This window comes from Prunus mume, linkage group LG1 (assembly GCF_029339155.1).
Source record: "Prunus mume cultivar Tortuosa linkage group LG1, ASM2933915v1, whole genome shotgun sequence".
Taxonomy (NCBI): domain Eukaryota; kingdom Viridiplantae; phylum Streptophyta; class Magnoliopsida; order Rosales; family Rosaceae; genus Prunus; species Prunus mume.
The window spans coordinates 13241951-13258451 of NC_142698.1; the positions used below are offsets into that span (position 1 = coordinate 13241951).

Sequence of the window (16501 nt, forward strand, 5' to 3'; positions counted from 1 at the left end):
AACAATGTTATTATAACTTTAAACTAATCCATAATATGTTACCTTGTCTTTGTTCATATGAGGGGGGCACATGGTTAGGGCCCTTAATCTTTTATTAATTATAATTACCACAAACTAATTATATAGATATTTTTGGATTACTACGGATTTTAGTGCCTAATCTTCCACCAATTTCTCAATCTAATCTTGACCAAAACATTAGGAATGGCACGTGTTCGAACCCATTTAAATTTGGTTACTTTTTCTAATGAGGTTGCTGTTGCAGATTAACTTTTGTCGCTGCAGGTAATTAGCTAGTCAAAATGGTACGCAAAAGGCCGCAAACGTGTGCTGATGATCAGTAAAGTCACCCCATTAACAAATAAATAAGTATTATTATTCTTGTATTGGAAAAGTAGGAACGTTCCACTTGGCAACAAGAGGACCTGGCCAAGTGTTGGGTCAGTAGAGGCTGCTGATCCCACCCGAATTGTGGTGGAAACCCAACAACTTTTGTTATCTAGTTTAGTTTAGTAGAACTGAGTTCAGATTTTATTAGGTTTTTTCTGTGTTCATGGTCATGTGTTTTTTTTTTTTTGGGTCAACATGGTCAAGTGTTCTTGGCCAGGTTCATGGTTGAATCCTAACAATCTATCTACACTAAAACACAATATGGCTGTTTGCTGGTTACGAAGGTGCTGCGCCTTCTGCATGAAAGTACTTATCCTCGGCTATCTTCACTTCTGGCCTTGGCTTCGATGCACATTTACTACGTGTCACATCAAATATATAAAAATAATAATTAAAAAAACTTATTTATTTATTTATATATATATGAGAGTTGTAAAAGGCTTGTAGCCACCATTGTATTGTATTTAATTGAACGGGTACAGTTCCAGAGAAGCTCCATGTCAGTAGTGTGTTGATGATCATTTTTTGGCTCTCCTCGAGGCTTGAGTTGCAAGTTACAGCTTCTTACAATCATTTTCTTTTCCTTTTATAGGGTTAGATTCAGATTTAATTAGATCAACCACTTTGTTTCAATTGTTTTACGGGTAGTAATTTTCAAGAAATCCAGCGTACGGTTGACATTAATTTGGGGGCAGTGAGATTTGGGTTTGGATTTGATGGAGCCAAAATTTACCATTGGAACTGAAATCGAAGGGCAAATCTTGCAGCCAAATCAAAAGATTAGACAGCTAAAATTAAAGCCTCAATCAATGATTGGTGTGTAAAGGACGGTAAAGTAGGTACCACATATTAAGTAATGTTGCAACTTTTACAACGAATCAATATACTTACAATAAGATTTACCACTATTAACTTGTTATCAAACTTATTAGCCATGTTCTTCGAGTCAAGAAGAGTTTAAGGAATTTGTAGTCACCTACTCTTAAATTTAATATAAGAATGAAGAAAAGACTTATTTAAAAATTCATATTATATTATTTTTACTTAAATAAAATAAGTTTCTGTGAAAACAAAACACGTTCCAAACTCTTGCACAGCCGCCTCTGACTCCATGGAGGTCGATGCCCCTATAACCTTTAGTCCCTCCTCAAGGTCCTCTTTAGCTTTTCCAACTCCGGCATTGCGAATTCTTCCGATTTAATTTTTCATCTCTTGTGGATTGACAAAGACTGAAGATTTTGGAAAACCTTAAATTTGGGACTCTTTGAATTCTTTGGTTTCTACCATTGTTTTTCATTCTCTTTTTGGTATATTGTTGAGAAGTTGATATTGGTTGGTTGATGATTCAATGGTGTATTGGTATGTTCGAAGGTAGGCAGCGGCTAGCTTCCTAGAGAACATGTTTTGTTCAGTCGACACCACAAAAAGATAGAACCTTTTTTTTTTTTTTTACACAAAATTTGTTTTGTTTAATTGAAAATAATTTAAACAAAACTTATATGGATTTTTAAATTAAATTTTTTTTTCCATCTTTAGATTAGATCTAATGGTGGGTGACCACAAATTTCTTAGACCTTGGTGACCAAGAGAACGAGACTGTCAACTTTTATATCTTCATCATCATACATGTGAGTCGATCATAAGACATTCTCCAATCAAATGAAGACAAATATTGCTAAACTAATGACTAGTCGATCTTTGTCAAAGTCTTTTATTCATTTTATGTTCGTGGTCAAAATATTTTTTTCTATTTTAGAGCACTTCCACTGCAACCTATTTACCCGGGCAGAAAGGGGCCTAAGGGCCAGAATCCAACTCCACAACACTAAGTTTACCGGGCAAGGGGTGGGTCCCTAAGCCCAGCCTAGCCCACAGGCAAGAAAAGCCTGCCCTTGTGCTTGAGGGCTGCTGACGTCATGCCCTTGTTCATAGGGGTGGAAGTGCTCTTATCTTAGACCAATATTTGCTCTTAATTAGATTTGAAGATATGGAAAGGAATCACCTTGGATTTCCCCTTCTATATATGTAATTCAACATTGCATAAGTCATAAGACTTTTTTTTTTTCACCAAGCAACAGTCATACTCATAAGAAACAATTCCTAGGAGCCCTTAGATTTTAACAAAAACATATATATTTTTTATTCAATGTAGATTGAAAAAGCAAAAAATCAAACTTCGACGTGTAAGGCCCCGTTTGGGATTGCTTTTTACAAAAATCTGCTTCACTTTAAAGTTAAGCAGTTTAAGGTGTTTGGTAAAAATAAATATCCCGATTATTTTAAAAGCGTGGCCTTTTGACAGCTTTTAAAAGCATGTTATAGGTTGCTTTTCAAACTGCTTTCAAAAGAAGCACATATGAACTTTTAATGAATTTTTTTAATTCCCAAAACACTATCATTCATTTTAAAAAATGACACCACCACCATAATCCTTCTCCTCCTCATCCTCCACCACCTTCACCACCACCTCCTCCACCTCCATCTCCACCACCACCACCTCCACCTCCACCTCCACCACCACCACCTCCTCCAAAATCTCCACATCCACTACCACCTCCACAACCAACACCATGCTGCCACTACCACCACCACCATCACTTCCACAATCACCATCCTCACCACCACCACCACCACTACCACTACCACCAACTCCACCTTAATCACCACCACTACCTCCACTCCATCACTACCACTACCACAAAATGATTAGTACATAACACTTTTAACATCATATCTATTTTAGTCATTATTCAAAGTTACAACAATTTTATATTACAATTTACCAAGCGATTTTGACATTGTTTTTTGTACTAACAGCACTTTAAAAATATTGTTTACAAAATATGGAGCTACTTTACTTTTATAGCTAATTATTTTCAAAGCACAGCAGAAGCAACTTTTTTTTAAAAGTGACAACAATTTCAAACTGAGCCTAAGATAAGTCATATTCACTATAAATATAAGCCTCGACAATGCACTTATGATATTTTAATGACATCACCATAAAAAATTACCAAAAATGAAAAATTTATTTGCTTAAAGTCTCAAACTCTACACACATTGGTGGAAAACTCTTCTTTTGTGCACAAGATGCCACCTTTGATCCAAAATAACATATCATAAACTTGATGAACAGATTAAGGGGCCCGTGGGGCAACATTTTCATAAGATTGAGTGGGACCCAGGGAGGGTACTATGGTCTAAGTCGTTGGGATTTCTTGGCTTCATGCACCCCAAACCGAGGGCACAAGACTGAGCTCTGGACGAAGAGGTACACATACTCTTAACCGATTTGACCATCCATTTAAATTTTGCTTGGATGCATTTACCTTCTTTTGCCCTTTGTCCCTTTTGCTGCCACCAACCTTCCTTATTGCTTGGTAAATTCTTATGCGTGCTGCACAATGTTTGGTTTCTTTCTGCTGCATTTTCGTGGAGTTTTACTCGTATACGTTTTACATAGGCAACTCAGAAGATTTTGAATTCTGGATCTCCCTTGTTATTTTTGAATTGGAATTTCGAAATATAACGATCAATTCAATGCCTTTAAAACTAAAATGTCACGTTTTTTTATTTTTCGAAAATAACTAGATATTTAATTCAAATTTGTGACCCAATAATATATCATGAAAGTAATGGATCCCATCGTCATCTATGTTAGTCTTGCGTTCAAATTTTTAAATTATAAAAAATTATGGATAGAAGTCTTATGATTCTAGCTTATCATAAACCTCAATTCAAATGAAATAGTAAATTTTGTCTAATCTCATGTGAGAAAATTATGCGAGAAACAAGAATGAACAAAGTTATAAAGATATGTACGGAAAGTTTTACTTAAACAAGCTCTCCTTTTTTCTTTGTTGCATTGCATTTGAAGCGATATGAACTTTAAACCGAACTCATTTTAACTCATTTCATGCATATTGACTTAAAAAAACTCTGTGAGAAAGAAAAATCTAGTGTAAAGAGAGTTTTGATTATTGCCAAAGTAACTGCTAAATAGACAACTTGAGAATAAATTTCCCTTTCAAAGTTTGGTTGACTTTTGATCCTTAACTGAAAATTTTAGCAAAAATCATGACAAATTAGCCTCTCACATGATTTACTGAATTTTATTTTTCTTATTCGTACTATATGATAAAAGATTCTTAAGTCTCATGTACCTACTTGAACATCTTATCTGACACCATTTTTTAATCTAAAAAAAGGACAAACGAAATAATTAACAAGAACACCCAAATTTATTTTTCTTAAAATAGTCCATGTGCCAAGCTTATCCCCATTGATCTCAATGGAAACATTTAGATAGAATTTGTGATTAAACTCCAATTTCCATTGGAGCATTATGCATATTAAGATTGAAGAGCTCAATTCATGTTGGATTGTAAACCAGAAATAAAAATAAGAAATTGAAAGTTGAATTGGTACAGACCTTTGGCATGCTCTCAAGTGGTCGTGTATTCAAGTCCCCATGATATCCGTGTGTATGAGTCTTCCCTGTTTCCTTTTCTTTGGTGAAAAAATAAAAGTTGAATTGTTAATTTATTACCATAAGTAGGGAATATACTACAAAGTGTCTTGCTACTAATTTGGCAAAGCCATCGAAATTTAATTACCCTAAACATTGTAATTGCATTATTCATATTTTAGCAAAATGACCAAAATACCCACGATGGAAAAATGTGCTCATATAGCTGGGAAAGTTGGACTTCAAAGTTGAACACCCTCTCTCGTCCAGTCTCACTCATCTTTCACTAAAATCTCTGCGAGCGAGAGGAGAGAGAGAGAGCCTTCTTTTTTTTTTCTTTTTCTTTCTCTCTCTCTCTCTCTCTCTCTCTCTCTCTAATGTTTATAAATTTGAGAACCAAACTGTTGCCTTTTTACTTTTACGAGGAACGCCCCCAAATTCCTCTGCATTCTCTCTTCTCTTCCAGCCAACCAAAAGAAGCAAACAAGCCCACACTTCAGGGTTGGCTTGTCCGAGTTATCTCTTACTTGCTCTCTTTACCTGAACGAAAACGAAAGCTCCATAAAAGCAGAGAGAAGATTAAGGCACTGTTTTTCAAGTTTTTTCAACCTTCGTCAGTTACTCACCATCTCTTGTCCGATTCTTGTAAGTCCCCCTCACTCTTACTTATCCAGTAAAACCAAAACCAAAACCCAAACCCAAACCCGATTTTTACTTTTTTAAAAAAAAAAATTTGTTTTTGTTTCTTTGTAATTGTTGTAGTTTGCCTGTTTTAATTACTGATTTGTGACTGAAACCCATTTCTAATCAAGCAATGCCACTTGATAGTACGTCCCAGAAATCACACTGCTCATGATTCTCTCTCTCTCTCTCTCTGTTTCATTGTCCCACTATTTTTGTGAAGCTCTGTTTTTTCTTCTTTTGTTCCCCATTTGTTTTTACTCTATTTACACCATTGATTTCTTTTTGATCACCAAGATCTTGTGGCTCCATGACCAATATTCAAAACCCAAATCCCAAATTTCTCAGATAAGTAAAGATTCTGGGTTTCAAAATTGGTTCTTGAAGACCAAATCTCACTTTTACATCCAAAAACAAAGCTCTGAACTTGGTCCTCTGCCTGAAAGAAACTCAAAAAAGTAAGCTTTTTTTATATACTTAATTAAGTCAGATTTATTTGATCCCTGGCTAAAGATCTCAAAAAAAAAAGGCCAAGCCTTTTGGTTTGTTGTTTAATCTCGCTCCTCCACTCTGTCGTTCCTCTCTGTAAAGAAATATTCCTCACACCAAAAAGGATGAACCTGGCCTATTCTCTCTCTCATATATTAAATATCCCAAGCCATTTTTCTTCTTTTATATTGTAAATTTTCTTTCTTTCTTTCTTTTAATTTTTTTTTTCATTCGCTTCTTGCTTACGTTAATTCCTAAGCTGTCTCCGTTTCCCCTGCAACTGGGTCTTTTATATTGCCGTTGAATGCTCCAGTTGACACTAATTTAACCTCTTTGATATTCCGTCTCGCCGGAAAAATCTGCCAATAAAGAATGGTTTTTTCAAAGCACCCATTTTGTTTTTCTTGACGACTTTCACTCCCCAAATCATGTTTTTCTCTGAAACTTAGAAAAAAGTATCGGTGGGTTATAGAATCGAATAACCTTAAAGTTTCCTACTTAACTCGCCTCCTCTCCGTTCAGATTTTCAGACGGTGATCGGACAGCGGAGCAATGCGGACCAACGGTGGCAAGATTTCCAAGGTACCCAATTCATCTTTTGCCATCGAATATTTCGTTTATCGTAATATATCGGCTGGGCCGCAACCGAAACTGAAACCCGAAATGTTTTGTCTCAGCCCTCGTGGCCGAAAGTAGTGGCGAGGAAATGGCTCAACATACCCAGTGGCGGGGACGAGTTTCATTCCGATTACTCGCTCAAAAGTAAGATTTCGTTTGTTTTTCGGGTTGTTTCGGTGTTTCTCGTCTCGTTTCGGGTATCGGAACTGAAGTGGTGTGTTTGTTGTGAACAGTGTCAGACGAGACTGGCAGGAGGAGGAGCTGCTCGGACCAAGACCGCTACGTCGTCGTACCGGACGACTGTTCAGGTAACTTTACTGTGCAACGGCACTGTATTCGTACTTGGTACTGCTTTGGCTCTTTCCCCTCCATGTGGCACATGTCCTCGTATCCCTCTGAGCCATCAGATCCACGGCTCTGTTTTAATTGATTGGACTCGAACTAGGTTATGATGGGCTCTTCCTGATTCAGTTGGGTCCCCTGGGGTTTGGTTCAGAGCTAATTCTTGATGTGCCACGTGGACGGTGGATGATGTCGGTTGATTAAGTTTGAGTTATTGTGTTGCAGTAACTTACACTTTTGACTAGGTGTCCTTGCTATATTCTTTCCGAAAGTTATTGAGCTTTTTCATTTTTGGATTTTTAGTTGAGTTTTAATCTTATTTTATTTATTATTTTGAAGATGGTTGTACATTGATGGAGGAAACAACAAGTTTAGGGGTGGAGGTACCAGCTGTCACTGATAATCTCAACCTCAGGTATATTTTGATTTCAGATTTTATAGTCAATTTAAGAGATTGAATAATTGTTGCTTTCGATTGTCCACGTGAATGACTGTTAGTCGTTGACAGATATCCACATATTATATTGTGGCCGTAATTTTTCTTAAATGAGTTTGACTAATGCATGATTCAATTTTCCTTACTTTTCTCAAGAGTGTATGACTAAGTCTTGGGTTTAGAAAAGATGATTCCTTCCACACAATTTTTTTGGGTTTTGACTATAACGAAGTCGTTTTGTCTTGGTATGTGTTGGATGGTTTTTCAGAATGTTCGTGGGGACTTGGAATGTTGGAGGGAAATCACCTCACGAGGACTTGAACTTGAGAGAATGGCTGGGGTCCCCAACTCCGGCAGATATCTATGTTCTTGGGTAACGGTCTTTCTTTGCATTTCTCTCTCTTTAGGCTTTTTGCATTGCGTCCTAAATTAGACCCCTTTCTTGTTTTTATCTCTGTCTTTGTAATAGTCTAAATGTTGAAGAGACTTTGCGCCAACGAGTAGTCGTCCAACCTTGACATCATATAATAAACACTTTTAAATCTAATATTCTTTTTATACTTGGGTTCTGTTGACCACGTTTGTTTTACATCGCAACTTTTAGTTATGTGGATAAGTATACATGTGTGATGTCCTCTTGTCAGACAGTTTAACAGGTTATGTAGTTCTTATGAACTCATTAATGTGTTACGTTAACAGTCTAACACCATACATCAAATTATCTGATAAAAGGATGTACATTCTTATTAATTTGGATTTTGTGTGTGTTTCAATTAGGTTCCAGGAAATTGTCCCTCTGAACGCCGGAAACGTATTGGGCGCGGAGGACAAGAGTCCAGCTGCCAAGTGGCTTTCCCTGATTCGCGAGGCATTGAACAAGAATGACCCTGGACTGTCTCAATATTACAACAATGCCACCCATACGGAACATCCTTCACATTTTGACCGGCAGGCCATCATGAAGCCTAGGATCAGCTTCTCCGACTTGCTCTGTTTAGAAGATGAACTTAGCAATGCGGATTTCGAAGGACTGCTGAATTTGAATCCGGCGTCCACTTCAAGTGGAGAAAACTCACCGAGCTCGCCATTGATGTGTTCATGGCCAGGCAGCAGTCCGATGCAACAACGTCGTTACTGCCTAGCAGCAAGCAAGCAGATGGTTGGAATTTTCTTGTGCGTGTGGGTTCGTGCAGATCTTTGTAGGCACATTAGCAACATGAAGGTCTCATGCGTTGGTAGAGGCATAATGGGATATCTTGGAAATAAGGTTAGCTGCTTGTAATGTCATAACACAAGTGCATGCAAGATGTAGCATTATTACTAGATAAATAAAACTATTTCTACCATCTGACGTTATAGAACGTTAGATAATACAAACAGCAGAACTACCGGTAACATATATGACGGCATTATAGCAAGGCTTGTAGCTCTAAGCATTATAATTTTTTGTTTGCAACAGGGTTCAATATCAATCAGCATGACATTGCATGGAACAACCTTTTGCTTTGTGTGTGCCCACTTAACCTCTGGTGAGAAAGAAGGGGATGAGATGAGAAGGAACTCAGATGTCATGGAAATATTGAAGAAAACAAGGTTTTCACATTCATATAGAACCTCACAACAACCACTTCCTCCTGATAGAATTTTGGATCATGAGTAAGTCATTCTTTTCCCCTTTTGCTTGTTTTATTTACCCCTTTGTTTAATGTTCACCATGGTTGTTTTAATCCTCCAATTAACACATGTTTGCCCTCTTAACTTAATTAACAGCAAGGTTATTTGGCTAGGGGATTTAAATTATCGGCTAGCAGCTGCTTGCTCCGGTAACACACATGAGCTACTGAAGAAGCATGATTGGCAGGCACTTCTAGAGAAGGATCAGGTAAGATACTAATGTAAGTACTGTTTTTCCAAACATAGGTTTGGATTGGTTGACTACGAATCGAAAAGGATGTTTTGGTACTTTCAATCTCACGCTTGGATTTGGTTATATTTTGGCAGCTAAGGATAGAGCAACAAGCTGGTCGAGTATTTAAAGGGTGGGAGGAAGGGAGGATATGTTTTGCTCCAACCTATAAATACCTTGCTAATTCTGATCATTATGTTGTCCAAACTTCTAAATCTAGAGAGAAGAGACGCACTCCTGCCTGGTAAGATTCCAGTTGGGTTGTTTTCCTATGAGGAATTTTATCTGTACATTCATTGGGCATGTTGAAATGAGGAGTAAGTAGTGATCACCATCATTACACACACACACGTGCAATTATATGTTTCATAATGTTTGGTTTTGAATTTTTAATCATATGCAGTATTTTTGTTTCTTCCTTTGCACATTTCCCACATCATATGCTTTTTAACATAGGTGAGACTGGCCTATTCACGCGGTTTTTGCCTCTATCGGAGATATGATCGATAATATGATCAGTAAATATGGTTCATATAAGTTCACGTCGTTGAAAATATTTCTAAGACTACGACTTTAGTTGGACCTAAACTTATTAAGCCCCGCCATATTCAATTAGTGTAAACATCCCCTCATAACCGACAGGGGTCATTTCCTATGTTATCTTTTTCTAGTAACCGACTTTCCACATTGCTATCGAGCTGAGTTTATGCAAATAATCTTTAACTACTACTTGCTACATTAATAAGTAATGCAGGGGACCAATACTGTGAGAGCTGAGGGAAACCAAATAAATAAATAACATATCACTTCTTTGTATTTCCGCCACAGACCGCATGAAATCAATAGTCTAATCAGCCATCATTTATTTTGACATTAGTTGAAGCTGATGGCTTGTTGACAGTTTAATATAGGAGAGTCGGCAGGTGAGACCAGAGACCTGTTTCCTTCATCTATATAAAAAAAATGAACATGTGACAATGACGTGTACGGACCGGCCATGTCTGCAATATCATATTCAAAACAAGTTGCTTTTATTTTAGTCTTCTGTACTATTTTTTTAATCTAGAAACCAACCCAAACCCAAACCTGAAAACTAAGTTTTTCACTTGCCCTATTAAGTATCATGACATGGTGGTTATATGTGGATTAGTAAATGTGGTATGAATAATTTCTACTGATCGAACTTTTGTTCGGAGAAAGTTAAATGAATAAATTTATTGAAACGCTAATGTGTTTTTTGGTGTATGTGGCAGGTGTGATAGGATTTTATGGAAGGGGGAAGGGCTTAAACAAATGTGTTATGTGAGAGGGGAATCAAAGTTTTCAGACCACAGACCAGTCTATTCATTGTTTTCAGTCCAATTAGACTTGTTGGCTAACAAGAAAAAGCCCAACTCTGCTGTGACCACAACAGCAGCTTCCACAGCCAAAGCCAAGTCTTGCATGCTTAAGTCTTCAGCAACATGCGTGGCCAAAGTCCAAGCAGAAGAGCTTCTGCTGCTCACCAGAGCCAAAAGCTGCCTAGACACCACCTCAAGGTTCTGAGCTTGTACTGCCAAACACAGCCCACATTTTTTAAGACAAAAAGCAGAACCAGCCAGTGTAAAAATCACAGATTACCTGACAAAAGCAGAAGTTGTTTGCATCCCTATGATCCGGCTTTTTGACAGTTCGGGACTGCAAAATTTAATCTCAAAGCATGCTTAGATTTGGATGATGAAATTGAGTTGGTGAGCTGGTGGAGCAGAGGAGTGAAGCACAAGCATAAGTATAGGATTGGGAAAAATTAGGCATGTAGAAAGAAATGGCTGCATCTCTGTGTATTAGATGCTTTTTTGAAGCCAGCTTTTGGTACAAGTTGATGATTTTGGGTACTGGTTAACAACAGTAAGTGGTGGTTCAGCTTTTAAGCAGAGGAATTTCTCTTTCTTTGAAATTTAAGAGGGAAGTGGAGACAGAGATTGATAGAGAGTTGAAATGTATATCAAAAGGAGGACAAGTTTTGATTGAAAGTTTCTGTAAGGGACTGGGATGTGGGGCTCTAGTGTCCTTGCTGCCCATTTTGTTTGCGTTTACAGTATATTAATGAAATTCTTTCATATTTCCAACTTTTCTTTTTCTCTGTCTTGGCTATTATTCTAGGGAAAATCTCTCTCTCTCTCTCTCTCTCTCAGAGTCAAATTATAGTGTATATTTATTAAAATTGTACTCCAAAGTATAAAAGAGAGTGTAGGGAGACATTAACATCGGATGGGGTTGTTCTTCAATTCTACTCCAATTTTATGGAGAAACTATTTTAAGTCACATCATGTTAGCATGTAAACTTGCAGTTCATTGTTGTAAATTGAAGTGAATTTGTAACATCGTGCCGCCATGTCACGTGATATTACAATGCATTAACTTTAACTTTAAACGTAGAATGGAGATTGCAACAAATTAACTCAACCCAAGTTTGTTAACAAGCTCACTATAGTATGGGCCTCAACCAACACCCTTTTCATAAGTTAGTGTATTTTTCCTTTTAAAAAAACAGAAGGTTTCTCCTTGAGGCTAATGTTTGTTTTAGATGGCAAGTTCAAGTTATTGTCTTCTACGGAAATGCTATAATGAGGAATCTTTTGGTAAGGGGGTTCAATGTAGGGGTCCATCACACTATCCAACAAGAGAGAGAGAGTGTTGGAGTTAAATTTCTTAAATGAATGAATGTTGGGATGAAACCCCACATTGAACTCTGTCACCAAAATCGCCCTCATTATAAAAGCCGCTGGATTTTGTAACCATTATATATTTTTATTTGAGAAGAAACACATTTGTTATTTGAGGATTGCAAAGAGAGTTGGAATGGACCCAATTCGCAGTGAAAATTGTTTATGTAAAATATGTTTAAATAGAAAGGTTTGGGGTTATTTAATTCATGAAGCACCTATAATAGAGATGTTTCTATTTCATCAATAATAATCTATCATGGAAATGTTTCCAATCCCAACAACAAACGCCACAAGTTTTAGATAACAACGAAAATGACATAAACAGAAGTCCCAACAAATCAAAGCTCCAATGTCAATTTTAAGGTACATTAGTGATGCTGCTACTACTCACCAAAGTTGTTTTCTTTTTGCCTTTTTCCGCAAAAAAAAATTAAATTTTAGAAACACGTGGGACCGCCATTTTCTTACAAATCCAATGAGATCGCGCCACGTGTTTCTGACTCACAACCCCAAGCTCCAAGTCCAACCGGTTTGCAAACAGTTCGAGTTCCAATGCCACGTGTACGGTCCCGATGCGATTCCCACGCATAGTGATTGTGCAGGGCACCCACCACCACATCATCTTATATCTTTTTTTTTCCCTCGAACCTCAAAATCCAAGTCCGTCACACTGTTAGATCTCGCCACGATCTCCGTCCGTACAATATCCGGCGTGTTTTCCGGTCACTTCGACGCCGGGAAGTTCATCGATCTCCTGTCCGCGGATCGACCGGTTATTAACTTCAGGTTCGCATTGAAAATATCACTGCTTTGATGATGCGTTACAGAGTAAAGGTTCTAGGGTTAAAGAGTCTCGCTCACCTTTTAGCTGTTAAAGTCTCCGTTTGGTTGCATTAGGGATTGCATGAGTGGTTTTCGATTCTGGGTTTTTGAAAAATGATAGTCTTGGTATATATCAGTTCGATTTTCACTTTGTTTTCCAACATTTTCTCGGTTACCAAACAGAGCATGACGATATTTGTGGTGTATGTATGATCATTGTTTATATTTCTTGTGGGTATATTTTTCTGATTTGTTTGTTTATTTCTGTTTGGCTGATAAGTGAAGTACAGAAAGGTGTGAGCTTGAGCAGTTGTGTGTTTATAATTGGAATGCCAATGTGCATTGTTGGTGGAAAGAGATTCGTATCGAGTAGTGTAAATAGTTCTTTAACTGGATCCTTGGAAAGGAAGTGCAGCAGCCTCAGTGGAGAGGAGTTTGAAGTGAAGCAACAAAAATGGTATGTTTGATGTCTCTTTAGTGAAGTTTGGCTTTCAAAATTGGATCTTTGCATGTGGCTTTTGCAATGTGGTTTTGGTAATGTCATGGATGCATACTTTGTTATTGGAAATGTGCTTTAGGTAGTTTAGTTTTTTGTTGGTTTCATGATGTAGGATATGGGTGAATTGAGCGTTTAGGTAATTTAGCGGAAGCGAAAACAATGGAAAGCATAAAATAGAAAGAACAAGGATAGGTCTGGAATCACTCCAGGGGTTTGGCTTCACACCAAGAAGTCTCCAATCTCTGGAAATTAAACTTTTCCTTATATCTCAACAACTCAACTCCATAATGAATTACATAGAAGGGGTATATATAATAATCTAACCCTAGAGTGAAAAGGAAAATTAAACTTATTCGAGGAAAGAAATCCTAATCCAAATAAAATAGGAAACTTAGAAATCCTTTTGAAATCTGGAAAAACTAAAAAGCCTACTAAAATCCGGAAAACTTAGAGAACAAGTTAGAAACTAATCGCAGGAATACAAAATTGCCAGATTTAAAGACCAAATTAAATGATTTCCCCTTCCATCATTTTCGTTTCTATACCCTAATGGGTTTGACGAAGATGTCCTCATCATTTCTGTTTACTATATATGTCTGCTAAGGCTATTGAGTCAGTTTTTATTTATTACCAAACATAAAATGCGAAGTAGTTGTAATGACTGGTTATTGCATATGGCTATGGTCTCAAGGGTACATTGGTATTAGTTTGTTTGTTTGTTTTTTTTAATACTGAAAATAGAGCATTAAGTTTTGGTATGTCTGTATAATGTTTATACGTTATCCAAGTGGTGAAGACATCTTTCTGAGTAGTCATTTGTGACAGTCTTTTCAGAATCAGGGATTTTGGATGCCAAAGGGTACCGGCTGTTTAAATGAAGGTGAGGCGCTGTATGATAATTCTTCTAGGATTGAACCTAAGCGTTCTCATCAGTGGTTCATGGATGGCCCTGAGGTAGAGCTATTCCCCAACAAGAAACAGGCTGTTGAAGTTCCAAACAACAATCTATTTTCAGGAATGTTGAACGCAAATGTTTCTCCATGGGGGAATGTTCCCAGTTTTCACTCATTCTCTGGCCATTTCACTGAAAGGTTGTTTGATTCTGAAACAGACCGAGCTGTGAATTTTGATGATAGAAACATTCCCGCAGCTGAAACTGAAAAGATGAACTTGGCTAGAAAAGTTAATGAGGATCTATTTGGGAATGATTCCTCATTCAGTTTATCTATGTCGCATACACTGGAAGATCCTAGAACAAGTCCTAATTATGGTGGGTTTAGAAAAGTCAAAGTTAGTGAGGTAAAGGATTCTGAGAATGTCATGCCTGTTTCGATTGGACATGCTTATAATCAGGGGGATAATGGTGCCATGTTGGCAGCTCATGTTTACAAGGCCGATGACAACACAGCATCAATGGGTCTCGCTTATAAGAAAGGGGATGACAGCTTCATATCTATGAGTGATACCTATAACAGGGCAGATAACAATTTCATATCAATGGGACAACCCTTTCACAAAGGGGATGAAAACATATCAATTGGTCAAACATACAAGGAGAGTAATAACACCCTATCAATGGGTCAGACATTCAACAAGGGTGACAATAATATCATCTCTATTGGCCAAACCTACAATAAGGTAGAGGAAAGTACCATATCAGCTGGTCATATCTACAATAAAGGGGAAGACAGTACCATATCAATGGGTCATGCCTACAGCAAGGGTGACAGCAATATGTTATCAATTGGTCACTCTTATAACAACCGAGAAAGTACTATCATATCCTTTGGCGGATATGATGATGATGATGCACATACCTCGGCAATCTCTGGTTATGAACTTCTTATGGGTCAACCATTTCCAAAAACAGAAGCTATGAATGAGAAAGAGTTGGGCAAATCAAATGCTGATGCACTTGTCAATTTACCTCATATAACTACTGGAAATGAAAATATTTCTAAAAAGAAAGTTGAACAAAAAATGTCTAAGAAGGTTCCTCCAAACAACTTCCCTTCAAATGTGCGAAGTTTGCTATCAACTGGTATGCTGGATGGAGTTCCTGTAAAGTATACTGCCTGGTCGCGGGAGGTAAATCCTAGTTTTCATGCATTCATATTTCAGATTAGCATATCTTCGGTGACACATCTATATCTATTCTTCATATGCATTTTAGAAGGAGCTGCAGGGTGTGATTAAGGGTTCTGGGTATCTATGTGGCTGCCAGTCATGCAACTTCTCCAAGGTGAGTTTGTTCAGTTTTTGCTTTTCAAATCAAGGGAAGTTGATGCCCAATCTGATGACCCACCGGGCTTACCACTGCTTATTAGGTAATCAATGCATACGAATTTGAGCGTCATGCTGGTTGCAAAACAAAACACCCAAATAATCACATATATTTTGAGAATGGGAAGACTATCTATGGGATTGTACAAGAGCTCAGGAGCACACCCCAGAATATGTTGTTTGAAGTTATTCAGACTATTACTGGTTCACCTATCAATCAGAAATCCTTCCGTCTTTGGAAAGGTGATGCAAATGATCTCTTTATTTCTGTTGGTGCTTTTCCCCTAAACAACGTGACACTCCCAAGTTTTCCACTTTTGTCTGATATAACTGTTCTATTATATGGACATCTTCTTATGCTTGCTCCTTTGTCTCCATTTCAGAATCCTTTTTGGCAGCAACACGTGAACTTCAGCGTATATATGGCAAGGATGAGGGGAAGCAATTTTCATGAAGCAAGCTTGTTGGAATTGCAAGGCAGGATCATCTTTGTTTTGTGCATACAAGTAATCTTTTTTGGCTATAACTCGGTACTCGTTGACGGTGGCTTCACCACTAACACAAGGGCTTGGGCTCGGGGTAGTTAAGTGAAGGAAAATGTGTTATTGTAAATCTCTGTGATGAACCTTATGCTCTTAGAATAGAGCCTCTGTTCTTGATCGTTGGATATATGATGACAGGTTGTAGTTTGTAACGGTCTTGAAGGAAATGAAATTTAAGATATTTTGTTACTTGTTTCCTTAAAGAATGTTTCTCTTTCTTAATGTTATTACATTCAGTGCTGCAGTCTACTCCCATGTGATGGGTTTATTGTTGTCATATTTTGACATCATACATACCAAGTCACAGTGTAACAAAG

At 37.5% G+C, this 16501-nt stretch overlaps 2 protein-coding genes across 8 annotated transcripts; both read left to right on the forward strand.

Moving 5' to 3' along the window:
* The first annotated feature begins 5139 nt into the window (after nt 1–5139).
* On the forward strand, nt 5140–11440 carry LOC103339959 (DNAse I-like superfamily protein). 3 transcript variants are annotated; one of them, XM_008243327.3, is made up of 11 exons: nt 5140–5503; nt 6551–6610; nt 6706–6790; nt 6880–6954; nt 7328–7403; nt 7693–7797; nt 8202–8691; nt 8884–9080; nt 9195–9306; nt 9426–9574; nt 10584–11440. In XM_008243327.3, the coding sequence occupies exons 2-11, from the start codon at nt 6581–6583 to the stop codon at nt 10873–10875; spliced, it is 1611 nt and encodes a 536-aa protein (XP_008241549.2). In that variant the 5' UTR covers nt 5140–5503; nt 6551–6580; the 3' UTR covers nt 10876–11440. The 3 variants fall into 3 exon arrangements, with proteins under 3 accessions (XP_008241549.2, XP_088900228.1, XP_088900227.1); XM_089044102.1 differs by lacking the exon at nt 5140–5503 and adding an exon at nt 5575–5997; XM_089044101.1 differs by lacking the exon at nt 5140–5503 and having other exon boundaries at nt 5576–6610.
* A 1224-nt stretch (nt 11441–12664) lies between these two features.
* On the forward strand, nt 12665–16373 carry LOC103339932 (uncharacterized). 5 transcript variants are annotated; one of them, XM_008243294.2, is made up of 6 exons: nt 12665–12824; nt 13151–13317; nt 14185–15447; nt 15533–15601; nt 15687–15885; nt 16026–16373. In XM_008243294.2, exons 2-6 carry the CDS (start codon nt 13315–13317, stop codon nt 16094–16096), a joined length of 1605 nt encoding a protein of 534 aa, XP_008241516.2. In that variant the 5' UTR covers nt 12665–12824; nt 13151–13314; the 3' UTR covers nt 16097–16373. The 5 variants fall into 5 exon arrangements, with proteins under 5 accessions (XP_008241516.2, XP_008241540.2, XP_008241532.2 ...); XM_008243318.2 differs by having other exon boundaries at nt 14194–15447; XM_008243310.3 differs by having other exon boundaries at nt 12667–12824; nt 13146–13317.
* The last annotated feature ends 128 nt before the right edge of the window (nt 16374–16501 follow it).